Source organism: Dendrobates tinctorius, unplaced genomic scaffold (assembly GCF_039654945.1).
Source record: "Dendrobates tinctorius isolate UK_male_01 unplaced genomic scaffold, ASM3965494v1 ptg000021l, whole genome shotgun sequence".
Lineage (NCBI taxonomy): Eukaryota > Metazoa > Chordata > Amphibia > Anura > Dendrobatidae > Dendrobates > Dendrobates tinctorius.
In genome coordinates this window covers 14,389,382-14,405,004 of record NW_027361689.1, presented here as the reverse complement: position 1 = coordinate 14,405,004, position 15,623 = coordinate 14,389,382, and the positions used below count along the sequence as shown (strand labels likewise).

General features: G+C 48.7%; 1 protein-coding gene across 1 annotated transcript in view; it reads left to right on the top strand.

Moving 5' to 3' along the window:
- Positions 1 to 15,623, top strand: part of ADAM17 (ADAM metallopeptidase domain 17) — a 108,492-nt gene that overhangs the window by 69,733 nt on the left and 23,136 nt on the right. The window contains exons 14-17 of the mRNA XM_073568206.1: positions 7,023 to 7,126; positions 8,698 to 8,832; positions 11,757 to 11,887; positions 12,107 to 12,185. Of these exons, the coding sequence (XP_073424307.1) occupies positions 7,023 to 7,126; positions 8,698 to 8,832; positions 11,757 to 11,887; positions 12,107 to 12,185 (449 nt within the window). The remainder of the gene's footprint in view (positions 1 to 7,022; positions 7,127 to 8,697; positions 8,833 to 11,756; positions 11,888 to 12,106; positions 12,186 to 15,623) is intronic.

The window sequence follows — 15,623 nt, the reverse complement described above, 5'->3', positions numbered from 1 at the left end:
GCAGTCACTCTGTGATTTCAGATTGGTGAATCCTTACTGCGTATAGTGTGCACGCTTTCGGGATTCTCCGGTGACAGGAAGGGGTGGGCGCATGATCGTAAGCATGTGATTTGCATACATGTGATCACGTGCTGACTGGATGTGCACAGCCTCGCTCACTGCAAGTGAAATGACTGAGGCCGGACACGTCTAGTCAGAATGTGACCAGTTTGGATATCACATACTTGCGGCCACATGACTACTCGCTCCTGGCGCCGAAGAATCTTGACAGTGTACACCGTGCGGATACACAAGTCTACAGTCACATAGAGTCCAACCCTGGACAACCCCTTTAAGTGATCACCTATCCTATGTGACTGCATCATTATACGGCTGCTGCCTCTTACCTGCAGTGATCAGTTTTGGTATCTCCATGATCGCATTGATATGGAAAAACTTATTGCCAGATCAGTTGTACTGCAAGGCGAGGACTGTAGAAACAAAACTCAACAAATAATGGTGAATATTTTACTCTGTCGCCTTATTGGGGGACACAGAACCGTGGGTGTTATGCTGCTGTCCACTAGGAGGCGACACTATGCATAATCTGAAAAAGATTAACTTTGGCTCCTCCTCTGCAGTATACACCCCTGGACGGCGTCAGCCTTCTCCAGTTTTTGCTTAGTGTCGCAAGGAGGCACACCTTTTTTTCTTTTTTTCCTTTCGTCGGAACAGATGAAGAAAAGTGGGTCTCCAGCGAGACTCCCGGCATGGCTCCTTCCTTGGCCCCCTTTTTAGGGGTGCCCAGTTGAAGTAGAGATGGCGGTCCCCCATGTCGCTCCTTCCCCAGTCCCTCGGGTACTGGTCCGAAGTTGAGACCCCCCCCTCCTTCCCCAACCCCCTTCAGGGTCTGGGTTGAGATTGAGGCAAGGATGAAGACCCCCTGACGGTGACAGACGCACCCTCCCTAATCCCCCGCAGGGGGCATTAGGTTGAGACGCTGCAGGTAGGGTCGGAGTACAGACAGCATTCTGCACCAGGGACCCCAGCCCAGCTGTGGGATCCTGCTGGGGCCGGGGGAGGGTGCAGGCAGACGTGGCACAGCAGAGACAGGGCTTTCTGCGCCCCTGCCTCTGCAGCAGCAGTGGCTCCATGGCGCTCCAGGGACCCCCCACACAGGAACCGCTAGCACTGCTGCCCCCACCGCTAGCCAGTCGCCCATTCTGGGGGGGTCCGGTGCAAATCCGACCCCCTCCCGGACTACCGCGCCGCTCTGGAGCCCTCCTGGGCATCAGGCCTCTAATTTAGACCGCGGCTTCGGCCTAGCCGAAGCCGCCGCCTTTTCCCCTCCCCCCCCCGGCCCGCCCCTGGCACGCCCCCCCGGATGACGAAAATGACACTGCAGTGTCATAGAAGGGGCGGATCGAGGCAGGAAGGGCGCGCTTTTACATGGCCCAGCGCGCCCTTTTCCAGCTCTCCGCCCCCTTCCCCCTCCACCTCAGAATCCGGTGGCCATCTTGCTGCACCTGGAGGAAGGCAGCACAGAGTCTCCGGGGGGCACAGGACATGGGGCTTATCAGCGCTGGACCTAAGGGGAGCACCGGTGGGGTAAGATCACAGCTGGGTCCTTGGTACTCAGCTGTGAATTCCTATAACCTATAGCGCTCTCCTACTCCTTTTTCCTCTGCGTAGATACCCCTGTAGGGTCTCTATTAATCAGCCTAGGTACTATGTCGGGCTCAAAGAAAAGAACCAGGCAAGACTGCTTTTATGCAGTCTGCACAGCCTGCAAGGCCACTCTCCCCAGCGGCAGCACGTATCCGCACTGCCGGGACTGTACCCAAAAAAACGGAGCAGAACCCCAAGAAGTCCCTACCAACGCTTCTGCGACCGCTACTGCGCTGGAATGGGCAACTCAGATGTCGCAGTCTATGACACAGTCTATAGATAACCTGACCTCCACATTACTGCAGGGTCATGTCTCCGCTATGAACGTTACCCAGCAAAGGGACGTCCGGTCTCATGATCAGGGCGCTTCCGACAGTTCGAGGCGTAAGCGGACCCACAGGTCGCGTTCAGCTGTGTCCTCACATAGCAATAGGTCTTCCCCCTCCAGGGAAAGACACAGTGGCCTCAGGTCACCGAGGCCGTCCCCTGATAGAGAAGGACAATGCGGATCTCCACAATGATCCCAGACTACGGAAAACCTCCGCTCTAGTTCGCCCGCTAGGGAGCTCCTTAGCGATGCGCAGGACTCAGAGGGCATATGTGACTCCAATTCAGATAACGAAACAGAGAACGCTTTGCTCCCTAGTCCCCCTAGCAATACTGCGATAGTTGAGGATATCGTCTCTTCCATCCTTCGGGTGCTGGACATTTCAGATCCAACCCCGGAAGCACCAGAACACAACATTTCCTTTGAAAGTGTTCAGAAACCATCGAAGGTCTTCCCTAATCACCCGGAATTCCAAAAAATCCTTTCTAAGCATTTTTCGCAGCCTGAGAAAAAATTCGCCAATCGCAAGTATTTGGAAGCAAAATACCCCTTTCCACAGAAAGACACCAAGGATTGGACAGATCCGCCTGAAGTGGACCCTCCAGTCTCTGGGCTGGCAGCACAAATTCTTCTCTCGCTGCCGGACAGATCAACCCTCAAGGACACGGCAGACAGACAAGTCGAACGCATGGCTCGTTCAATCTTTGAAGCGGCAGGTGCCTCTTTGGCTCCCGCATTTGCTTTAGTCTGGGCAGCCAAGGCCATCATTGCTTGGGCTGCTCTATTGCAAAAGGGCCTTCAAGCTTCAAATCCTCAGATGGCGGACCAGTCGGTGCAAATTGCAGTGGTGGCAGATTACATGGTCCTTGCAGCGTTGGACTCTGCAAGAGGAATAGCGGGAATAGCATCAAACGCCATTACAATCCGGCGTATTCTCTGGCTAAGAGAATGGAAAGCGGATGCGGCCTCAAAAAAGTCCCTAACAAATCTCCCGTACTTCAGTGGCCGTCTTTTCGGTGAAAAGCTGGATACAATGATATCCAATGCTACCGGGGGCAAAAGTACTTCCCTCCCTCAACTAAGACCAAAACGCACGTTTAAAAGGCGTAATCAATCTCGTTTCCGATCCTTTCGGAATTCTTCGGGCTGGTCCGTCTCACGCCCAGCACAAAACCGTAATCGTTCCCCCCGCAGGGACAACACACGGCGGCACAGAGGCCGGACAGGAACTGGCAATCAAAGGCAAGCCAGGCAAAACCTAAAGGAGGAAAACCTCAGACTTTTCCCTCGTCCTGACTCATGCCCTCTCGAAGACACCCCACTTGTTGGCGGACGACTTCTACTCTTTCAGCAGGTCTGGCTGCCTATTACAGAAGACAAGTGGGTCAAGGAAATAGTGTCTTCAGGATACAAAATCGAGTTTACTACCAGCCCACCGCACAGGTTTTTTCCATCTGTCCCTCCAAAATCCCCGCTCAAAGCTCAGGCCTTCCGTCAAGCGGTTTCTTCCCTCCTGCGAGCAGGAGTCATAGTGCCAGTCCCAGCAGAAGAGCGCTTCCGAGGGTTCTACTCCAACCTGTTCGTGGTGCCCAAGAAGGGAGGCAGCGTCCGACCCATACTAGACCTCAAGCAACTTAACAAGTACGTTCGAGTTCGTCACTTCCGCATGGAATCCCTCCGGTCAATCGTTGCGTCTATGGAAAAAGGAGAATATCTTGCCTCCATAGACATACAGGACGCATACCTGCATATACCAATTGCTCCCGCCCATCAGAGGTTTCTCAGATTCGCAATCAACCAAGACCATTATCAGTTTGTGGCCCTCCCGTTCGGTCTGGCCACGGCCCCCAGAACATTTACAAAGGTCATGGCAGCTACCATGGATGTTCTGCACTCCAGAGGCATAGTAGTCGTTCCATACCTGGACGACCTTCTCATCAAGGCCTCCACCCTCAAGGACTGCGAGGTCAACGTCTCGATCACGATCGACACTCTGACACGCCTGGGATGGTTAGTCAATTTACAGAAGTCCTCGACTACCCCGAGTCAGTCTCTGACCTTCCTGGGGATGCTATTCGACACCTCCAAGGGTCTGGTGATCCTCCCCAGGGACAAGGCACTGGCTCTCCGTCTGGGAGTTCACACACTCCTCCGCAAGTCCCCCAGATCTCTCCGGTATACCATGAGAGTACTTGGCAGGATGGCAGCAGCAATGGAGGCGGTACCATTTGCCCAGTTTCACCTCAGACCCCTTCAACTGGCCATCCTCAAGTCCTGGGACAGGAATCCGTTCTCCCTCGACAGGGAGTTCCGGTTATCAGCAAACACCAGGAGGTCCCTGCACTGGTGGCTCAAGCCAACCTCGCTTGCAAGGGGAAAATCCTTTCCGGTCAATGGAAGGTTTTGACCACCGACGCAAGCCTTATGGGTTGGGGCACGGTGCACCTACATCACAGAGCGCAAGGCAGGTGGTCACCAAGGGAATCGACCATGCCCATCAACATCCTGGAAATTCGGGCCATCTTCCTGGCGTTGCAAGCCTTCCATCACTTGCTGGCAGACTTTCATATCAGAGTACAGTCGGACAATGCCACGGCAGTGGCATACGTGAACCATCAAGGCGGCACCCGCAGCATCCAGGCGATGACCGAAGTAACGCGTATCCTACAGTGGGCGGAGGATGCAAGGTCGGTACTCTCCGCGGTCCACATTCCGGGCGTGGACAACTGGGAAGCTGACTATCTCAGCCGACAAGGAATGGACTCGGGGGAATGGTCTCTCCATCCCGAAGTCTTCGGTCAGATCTGTCATCGTTGGGGGACCCCGGACGTGGATCTGATGGCATCCCATCTCAATGCCAAGGTTCCCAATTTCATGGCCAGGACGCGCGATTCGCGATCGCTCGGAGCAGATGCCCTGGTTCAGGACTGGACCCAGTTCCAGCTTCTGTACATTTTTCCACCCCTCCCCCTGATCTCCAGAGTCCTGAGGAAGATCAAACAAGAGGGTGTTCCCACCATTCTGATCGCTCCAGACTGGCCCAGGCGTACATGGTACGCCGACGTCGTGCAACTCACAGCAGACGCTCCCTGGCGTCTCCCCACACGTCCCGACCTCCTGTCACAAGGCCCGTTCTTCCACCAGAACTCAGGGGCTCTCAATTTGACGGAGTGGCCATTGAGACCTGGGTTTTGACCCAAGCAGGTTTTTCACCGGACGTTGTTAAAACCATGATCAGGGCTCGAAAGCCAACTTCAGCCAGGATTTACTATCGTACCTGGAAGGTTTTTCTTCACATAGTGCGACTCTCGTGGGCAGATTCCACTTCCCTATTCTCTTCCAAAGGCCCTCGGGTTCCTTCAGTCAGGCCTGGACGCCGGGCTATCCCTGGGCTCGCTGAAGAGCCAGGTCTCAGCGCTTTCAGTGCTCTTTCAGAGGCGTATTGCTAACAAGCCGCAAGTGTAGACTTTTCTCCAAGGGGTTTCCCGATTGGTTCCCCCCTACAAACGTCCGTTGGAGACGTGGGATCTCAACCTGGTCTTGACAGCACTACAGTCACCTCCTTTTGAACCCCTTAGGGTGGTCTCACTCCGCTTTCTATCGCAGAAAGTGGTTTTCCTAGTGGCAATCACCTCGCTACGCAGGGTGTCTGAACTTTCAGCTCTTTCCTGCAGACAACCCTTCCTGGTTTTTCATCAGGACAAGGTGGTTCTCCGTACAGTACCATCCTTCCTTCCGAAGGTCGGGTCCAGCTTCCACCTCAATGAGGAAATATCACTACCGTCTCTTTGCCCGGCTCCCGTTCATAGGGTAGAGAAGGCTCTGCATACGCTTGACCTTGTCAGGGCATTGCGTGTTTACGTGTCTAGGACTGCTCCTTTCCGGAAGTATGATTCACTTTTCCTTCTTCCAGAAGGCGTTCGCAAGGGCCTACCGGCTTCCAAAGCCACCCTTGCTAGGTGGATCAAGTCCACCATTCAAGAGGCTTACCGCCTCAACAATTCTCCTCTTCCGGCTGGTATCACGGCACACTCTACGCGGGCGGTAGGGGCCTCTTGGGCCATTCAGCATCAAGCCTCAGCACATCAAGTGTGTAAGGCAGCCACTTGGACTAACCTGCACACATTTACAAAACACTACAGAGTGCATACCCAGTCCTCAGCGGATGCGAGCCTGGGTAGATGGGTCCTGCAGGCGGCAGTACTCCAAGTCTAGGGGACTGTCGGCACAATATTCGTCCACTGCTTCCCACCCAGGGACTGCTTTAGGACGTCCCACGGTTCTGTGTCCCCCAATAAGGCGACAGAGTAAAGGAGATTTTTGTGTACTCACCGTAAAATCTCTTTCTCTTAGCCTTTAATTGGGGGACACAGCTCCCACCCTGTAGCCCTTGCGGGCCGTTGTTACGGTTGGGTTCTCATATTGTTGTTTGAGCCTGTTTATAGTAGCCTTTTTTTTTACAGGCATGGTTATGTTTCTGGTATATTCCTCCTAATGCTTTTGCACAAAACTGGAGAAGGCTGACGCCGTCCAGGGGTGTATACTGCAGAGGAGGAGCCAAAGTTAATCTTTTTCAGATTATGCATAGTGTCGCCTCCTAGTGGACAGCAGCATAACACCCACGGTTCTGTGTCCCCCAATTAAAGGCTAAGAGAAAGAGATTTTACGGTGAGTACACAAAAATCTTTTTTTTTACATTTTACGCCATTTTTTTTAATACATTTTTTGGTAACGTGAATTGTGTTCTACAAAACTACGACTGCTGCAAAAAAATAAGCCTTTTTAATGGCTATGTGGATGGAAAAATAAACGAAAAGTTATGGCTCTTGGAGGAATGAAGGAAATTGCACAAAAAAAATTGAAAATTGTCTGGTGGGGAAGGTTGGAGCAGAACGAAAGACTGTAAAATACCACGGTACATAGTCGCCGTCAGTCGAGCGCTATAGTGTTGGCCTTCATGTTATGTTTGCTAAGTCATACAATGTGTTGGGTTAGTAGGGTCATTAAATCTTAAAAGTAAATTTTTCTAAATTCTCCAATGTTCCAGTGATCGGAACAGTCCGTGCTGCAAGAATTGCCAGTTTGAAACTGCACAAAAGAAATGCCAAGAAGCTATAAACGCCACCTGCAAGGGCGAGTCCTACTGCACAGGTACGTGCTGTCAGATCCACCTGACTATTCTTTTCAGGACATCTGTCACATGAGAGTACTTTTTTTTTTTTTTTTTTTTACTATAGTCAGTGACCCTGTATCATCAAGACCAGAGTTGTTTATGCCGGTCTTGAAGAGGCATGGTGGGGTCAGAGACGGCCCGATTCATAATAATGATAATCTTTATTTTTATATAGCGCTAACATATTCTGCAGCGCTTTACAGTTTGCACACATTATCGTCACTGTCCCCGATGGGGCTCACAATCTAAATTCCCTATCAGTATGTCTTTGGAATGTGGGAGGAAACCCACGCAAACACAGGGAGAACATACAAACTCCTTGCAGATGTTGTCCTTGGTGGGATTCGAGCCCAGGACTCCAGCGCTGCAAGGCTGCAGTGCAGTTATTCTTTGGGAATCAGACACGCCTGTACAGTGGCCTGCAACTCTCCAGAACTCTTACTCCAGTCTATTTTTGTTTCCTTAATAAATTGCATGTAATTTTTAGCTAAAAGTCATATTTGTAATTAGGTTTCATTAAAAATGTCTTCTATAGCTTCTGCGTTCCACCGTCTACTGCTGACTGCAGAATGAGTTAACTGAATATCTGTCAGTGAGCTCATTCTGACCATCTCACATACCATAGAAGAAAAGCAGGACAAAGGCACAGCTGTATGACCTCGGGTTAATGAAGCTGCACACACTTCAGGGAATACGGGTGCCACTTCCAAGGAAAATAGTCTGTATATCCATAGAGAAGAAAGCGAATAGGCACAATCCATCCCGTGCAAAAACGACAATCGTTTTGTGCTTACATTGCAAATATGACCTGTTGAAGCGCAATGTAAGCGAGAAACGATCGTTGTCTGTATTTGCTCCATCGTTTTATCTGCCTGCTGTTGGTAATATGATGCCACAATAAAGGATATTTTTTGCACGGGACGGATTGTGCCTATCCGCTTTTTTTCTCTAAGGTCATTCTGACCATCTAGTGTTGGATTTCTTGACTCTTTTTCTGTTTTTCTGAGTTACTCTCGGCTTATTATCCCAGACCACATTGAAGTTGAATGTGAACAGAAACTAAAAGCCTGTAATAGCCAAATTTTTAATGAAATGGAATTGCAAAAATTAATTTTATCCCCAAGTACATGTAACTAAATTAAAAAAAAAAAGTCTTCACAATTAGACAACCTTTGTGTCACATCAGAGATTATTAAAAAAAAGATCCATGCTATAGTGCCCATACCTGACAGAGTGCAAAGCCAGGAAGTGTTTGTCATGGGCACAGAAACTTGTCTTGCTAACATTGGTGTGTATATACGGTGTGTGTGTGTGTGTGTGTGTATGTGTGTGTGTGTGTGTGTGTGTGTGTGTGTGTGTGTGTGTGTATATATATATATATATATATATATATATATTTTGTGTGTGTTTTTTTTTTAAATATATAATTCTATTATTATAATATATATATATTTTTTTGCTTCATTTGGTCATGTGTATTTATGTGCAGCGTGCTCCATTATAGACTGTCCAGGATATTTCATGACCCTCACTTTCTGCCTATCTACAGGGAACAGCAGTGAGTGTCCTGCGCCCGGAAATGCAGCCGATGACACCGTCTGTGTAGATCTGGGAAAATGCATGAATGGGGAATGCCGCCCCTTCTGTGAGATAGAAATGAGCCTCAAGTCTTGCGCCTGCAACGGTAAGGGTGTACAGCACAGGTACAGCGGGCGAGGCGTGCACAGGCACAGCGGTCGAGCAGCGTACAGCCTGGTGTCCCGGCCCATCCCTAATGGTCCCTGGTCCTGTTCTGTCCTCACTTCCCAAGCAGCCCGATGGGTGATCGGCTGCTGTATGCAGAACCCATCACTATTTCATGCAGTCACATGAACCTTGACGGTTCTCCGATATTAATAAAGACTGTTAGGGAATTTTGCGTTAGAGGGGGCTTTCTCCATACCGGACTCTACTTTTAGAGGTTGGTACGAGCGGTTATCGTGCTCCAACGTCCGTACTTTTCTGGAGAGCCCACTGAAGTGTTTATTGCTTCACACTGTATTGATGCCATTTTTCCCAGGCGTTTTGCTTTATTTTTTTTCCCTCCAGGCAAATTACACTGCGCAGAGGACTGGAGAAAATAACCCCAGCCCAGCTACAGGGTGATTAATGCCGGTTTTGCAGGATTAGTTCTCAGCAGCAATCACTTATGATTTCATGTTACGTAATTGCTCTTTAGCTTATTTAGAGAATGACTCGTCCAAAATGTACGTACATAACCCGGTGTACAGCGTCACATCCGGCCGTACAGAACAGTGCTCATCGCGGACGATTACTACTCATAATGTCACTTATCGCTTTATCTGTTTAATTTCTAACTGGCCATAAGTGTCCCTCCAGACATAAGTTTTGATTTTGTTTTTTTTTTATATTCCAAAATCCTGTATCAAATTAATTTCACAACATATCTTTATAGGAGTCAGATGTTTTTTTTCTTCACTCAATAGGTTCAGAGTGAATAAATATATAATCAGAAAATTACATATTATGTAATGGTTTCATGTCATATACATTTTATAAAAACATTTTATAAAAACTGCCATTCTTTTATTTTTCATTATCTATTCAATTTTCCATAACACTGTCTGTCTCTCCTCTCCCCCCTCTTCTGCACTCCTCTCTCTGTTCTCGTCTCCTTTCTCTGTTCTCCGCTCCTTCCTCGTCCCGTCTTTCTTCCTCGTCCCGTCTTTCTTCCTCGTCCCGTCTTTCTTCCTCGTCCCGTCTTTCTTCCTCGTCCCGTCTCCCTTCCTCGTCCCGTCTCCCTTCCTCGTCCCGTCTCCCTTCCTCGTCCCGTCTCCCTTCCTCGTCCCGTCTCCCTTCCTCGTCCCGTCTCCCTTCCTCGTCCCGTCTCCCTTCCTCGTCCCGTCTCCCTTCCTCGTCCCGTCTCCCTTCCTCGTCCCGTCTCCCTTCCTCGTCCCGTCTCCCTTCCTCGTCCCGTCTCCCTTCCTCGTCCCGTCTCCCTTCCTCGTCCCGTCTCCCTTCCTCGTCCCGTCTCCCTTCCTCGTCCCGTCTCCCTTCCTCGTCCCGTCTCCCTTCCTCGTCCCGTCTCCCCTCCTCTTCCCGTCTCCACTCCTCTTCCCGTCTCCCCTGTCCTCTCTATCTTGCAAATTTTCCCACTGACCAGTAAGTCTAATATTACTCACACTTCCTGTCCTGTACAGATTACTTTTCAGCAGTCTCATTATCTTCAAAGACAGGGAGACAATGACTGTTAACCTCTATACTCTATACAGTAGAAAACACAGAATCCTCTGATCAGATTGGGTGATTTCACAGCTCACCTCCTCTCTGCACAATTTATCTTTGCCCAGTGGAGTCGTGCTCATAAAGAAAATTATATATACACACACAGTGCCTCGCAAAAGTATAAACATCCTTGGCTTTTTACGGAATTTGTTACATTATAACCTGTGTTTAAATATTTTTGTAATCTGATTTATGTGTGACACGTCAGCACTAAATAGTCTAATTTGGTGAAGGGAGAAAAATATAGGCCAAAATTTAATTTCTGGGATCAAATAACTAAAATTTAGCATGTGCATATGTATTCATCCCTTTTGCTATGAAGCCCCTAAAAATTTCTGGTGCAAGCAATTAGGTTCAGAAGTCAGATACTTGGTGAGGGGAAGTCCCCCTGTGTGCAATCTAAGTGTCACATGTCGGTCACTAACCAAACACCATGAAGACCAAGGAGATCCCCAACAAATCAGGGACAAAGTTGTTGAGAAGTACAAGTCAGGGTTGTGTTATAAAACAATATCACGATTTCTGATGATCCCCCGGAGCACCATCAAATCCATTATCATCAAATGGAAAGAACATGGTACCACAACAGACCTGCCAAGAGAGGAACGCCCACCAAAACTCTCAGCCAGGGCAAGGAGGGCATTAATCAGAGAGGCAGCACAGAGACCAAAGGTAATCCTGAAGGAGCTGCAGAGATCCCAAGCAGAGACTGGAGTATCTGTCAATACAACCACAATATGTCGTACACTCCATAGAGATGGCCTTTATGGACTGACACAGGGGAGTGAATAGTTATGCACAGTGAAGGTTTCAGTTATTTTTTCCTATTTGTTGTTTTCTTCACAATAAAAAGAAAATGTTCACAGCTGTAGGAAAGTTCTTCACATGAACTGCTGCAAACCTTCAAAATGAACAGTGAAATTCCAGATTGTGAGGTAGCAAAACCCGAAAACTGCCAAGGGGATGAATTCTTCTGCAGGCCACTGTGTGTGTATATATAATATATATTGTAGTTACATTGAACATAGAACCCTGATTTAGACAATGTGCCATTTTCTGATGACCTGTACGTTTTACACGATTTAGCTTTGCTCCTTGTGTCTGCCACTAGGGGGCTATCAGGAGGTTACATCACTGGTTTACTATTGAGCTCAATGGGAGTCGTAGATATGTAGTAAGCGCCCTCTAGTGGCAGATGCATTGAATGGAAGTCTATGACTATAAAGAGGAATTTGAGACTTTTCCTTTAATATCAGACTTATTATACATTTTTTGGCTCAAAATGCTCAGTTGTCTAGAATATGATTTGTCTTGTCCTTTCAGAAACTGAGCATTCATGTAAAGTCTGCTGCCGGAACAGCGATGGGACCTGCAGCCCGTACACCGACGCCTCCAAGCAGAACCGCTTGCTACGGAAAGGAAAGCCGTGCACCGTGGGCTTCTGTGATGGCAATGTAAGCGGTCAACTGTCCGTATCTGAAAGCTTCCTTATGCCTAGACTTGTCCTGATATTTAGACTCTGATCATGTGTGTATACGGTCGGGGCGATGCACAGATGTTGCCCGGCTCCTGAAATCTGCGTTTGCTCGTGGTGAATCGCTATGGGTGCGCCCATTCTCCATCCTTTTAGTCATTTAGTAATCTGCTTTATTTCTCGTGCTTTTTTCTTATAGGGAAAATGTGAGAAACAAGTTCAAGATGTGATTGAGAGGATCTGGGACTTCATAGACAAACTGAGCATCAATATGTTGGGTGAGCGATTGATTTCTGTATATACAGGGGCATGTAAAAGTTTGGGCACCCCTGGTCAAAATGACTGTTATTGTGAACAGTTAAGCAAGTTGAAGATGAAATGATCTCTTAAAAGGCCTAAAGTTAAAGATGACACATTTCCTTTGTATTTTAGGCAAAAAAAAATAAATTATATATATAATAATATTTTTCTCCTTCGCCTCATTGGGGGACACAGGACCATGGGTGTTATGCTGCTGCCACTAGGAGGACACTAAGCAAATACACTCCTCCTCTGCAGTATACACCCTCTGCAGGCTATACCCTGAACCAGTTCTTGCTTAGTGTCTGTAGGAGGCACTAGGGTCTGGCTTCAGACCCCGACTTCATTATTTTATTTTAATTTTTTTTTTTACATTTTTACTTTTGTCTTAACGGATTGAAGGGGCGACGGGGCCTTTCAAGGTCCCCATCTCTCAAAACCACCAACAGGTGGGAACGCTGAGTGTCACCTCCCCATATCCCTTCCTGCAACCTCTGTGTCTGCCTGGGCTCTCCTTAGGGGCAACGGATCTCTTTAATGGGTCCGCTCTCCCCACACCTACAATGGACGGGAACATGGGGTGTCGCCCCCATGTACCCCCTTCTGTAGCCAGTTCTTCAGCCGGACAAATGCCCTGCCTTCCCCCCCAAAGGATTACCTCAGGTAACGGGCTTCCATCGGCGTCCGTGTGGCCCCACTGCACCACCACTGCAGAAAGTGGATGATGCCAGGAGGCGAATGAGCCCTCTCCACCTCCCTATCAAAGGGATGGCGGATTTAAGATGATCTGCCTTAGCCCAGCCTCACAGCCTTCTCCTGTGCAACCCCGGCTCTGCTTCATCTGGCCTGGGAACAGCGTCCACGGCAAGGGGGGCTCCCCTCAGGATGGTCCGTTGCCCTCAGAGGGATAGGTGTCCGCTTCGCTACTGGTACATGGAACTAGTGCAACTAGTCACCGACGCCCCCTGGCGGTTACTAGACCGCCCAGACCTTCTCTCTCAGGGGCCGATTTACCACCAGAACTCCAGGGTTCTTAGCTTAACGACCTGGCCATTGAATCCTGGATTCCAGCCCAGGCCAGTTTCTCGCAACAGGTAGCTTCCACTATGTTGAATGCTCGGAAACCTACATCCATGCGTATTTACCATTGCATTTGGAAGGCCTTTTTCTCTTGGTGCCGAACCCTCCGATGTTCCCCACTCATGTTTTCTATGCCTTCCATTTTGGAGTTTCTCCAAACAGGATGAGACTCAGGTCTGGCACTGGCTTCTCTCAAAGACCAAATTTCGGCCTTATCCATCCTGTTCCAGCGAACAATAGCTTCCAAATCGCAGGTTAAGACCTTCATACAGGGGGTGTCACATCTCGTCCCTCCCTACAAGATGCCCCTGGAGCCTTGGGACCTTAATTTGGTCGTAGGAGCCTTGCAAGAGGCCCCCTTCGAACCTCTGCTGGACACTTTCTCTTTTTTCTTGGAAAGTTGCTTTTCTTGTGGCGGTATAATCCATCAGGTGGGTCTCGGAGTTGCTGGCTTTGTCTTGCAAACCTCCTTTTCTGGTTTTCCACCAGGACAAGGTGGTGTTGAGGACGTCTCCGTCCTTTTTTACCTAAGATCGTCTCTTCCTTCCATCTGAAAGAGGACATAGTTCTGCCCTCGTTCTGCCCAGCACCGATCCATCGTACTGAGAAAGCTCTCCACACTTTGGAGTTGGTTAGGGCACTCAGGAAATACATTTCCAGAACAGCGTGTTCCGCAAATCAGATTCCCTCTTTGTGTTTCTGGAGGGGCACATAAAGGGTCTACCTGCTTCTTAATCTACAATAGCCAGGTGGATCCACTCAGCGATCCAAGAGGCTTACCGTATCAGAGGTCAGCCTATCCCGGCGGGGATTAAGGCACACTCCACTCAGTCAGTGGGAGCTTCCTGGGCCATTCGGCATCAGGCGTCGGCACAGCATGCTTGCAAGGCTGCTACTTGGTCCAGCCTTCACACGTTTGTTAAACATTACAACATTCATTCTCAAGCTTCTGCAGATGCGGCCCTTGGCAGACGGATTCTGCAATTGGCAGTATCACATCTGTAGGGCAGATTTAACCTGTTGGTACACGAGGTTTCAGCTGTCGTGCTGTTTCCCACCCAGGGACTGCTTTAGGACATCCCATGGTCCTGTGTCCCCCAATGAGGCGAAGCAGAAACATGGATTTTTGTGTGTACACACCATAAAATCCTTTTCTCCAAGTCACTCATTGGGGGACACAGCACCCACCCTGATAGCCTGTTGGCTTGTGGTTGTTCTTTGGTTTGGATATGTTGCATTTTTGTTTGCTATTTATGAGCCCCTACTGCTTTGGCACCGAAGTGGTTTAGCATAGAGCCAGCAGAGGGTGTATACTGCAGGGGAGGAGTTAATTTCTTTCTATGTTTGCTTAGTTTCCTCTTAGTGGCAGCAGCATAACACCCATGGTCCTCTGTCCCCCAATGATTGGCTCGGAGGAAAGGATTTTACGGTGAGTACACACAAAAATCCCTGTTTTTTTTTTTCTTCATCTTGTACATTTTAAAAATTACAAAAAGGCAAAATTAGCTAATGCATGTTTAGTACCTAGGAGCACCCCCTTTTGCAAGTATCACAGCTTGTAAACACTTATTGTAGTCAGTCAAGTCTTCCAATTCTTTGGGGGATTTCCATCCTCTGCTATTTTGAGGTCTAGTCACAGATGTTCAATTATGTTCAGATCAGGGGACTGTGACAGCCATTGTAAAACCTTCAGCTTCCGCCTTTTGAGGTCGCCTATTGTGGATTTTGACGGGCTTATTTAGATATTCTTTTGCGTACTTCTGATGCTGAATTTTATGGTGAGGACGCAGGAGAGGTTTTATTCTGAGGACTCTTCCATGAAGGCCAGCCATATTTGTGCAGGTGTCTCCGAACAGTAGAACAATGTAGCACAACTCCAGAGTCTGCTAAACCTTTCTGAAGGTCTTTTGAGGTCTAGCAGGGATTCTGATTTGCCTCTCTAACAATCCTACAAGCAGCTCTTACTGAAATTTTGGTTGGTCTTCCAGACCTTATATTGACCTCCACTTTTCTTGTTAGCTGCCATTTCTTAATTACATTTCGACCTGAGGAGAGGGCAACTTGAAAATGCTTTGCTATCTTCATATAGCGTTCTCTTGCTTTGTGGGCTGCCACCATTTTCATTTTCAGGGTGCTCGGCAGCTGCTTAGAAGAACCCATGGCTGCTCTATTTGGCACAAGGTTAGAGGAGGTTGGGTTTTTATACAGCTGGGAAATTTGCATCACCTGGCCTTTTCTAACGATGATGGTGAACAAGCCATAACCCTAACAGGCTAATTAAGGTCTGAAACCTTGGTCAAAGGTATCTGGGCACACAAATCTCCAAAGGTGCCCAA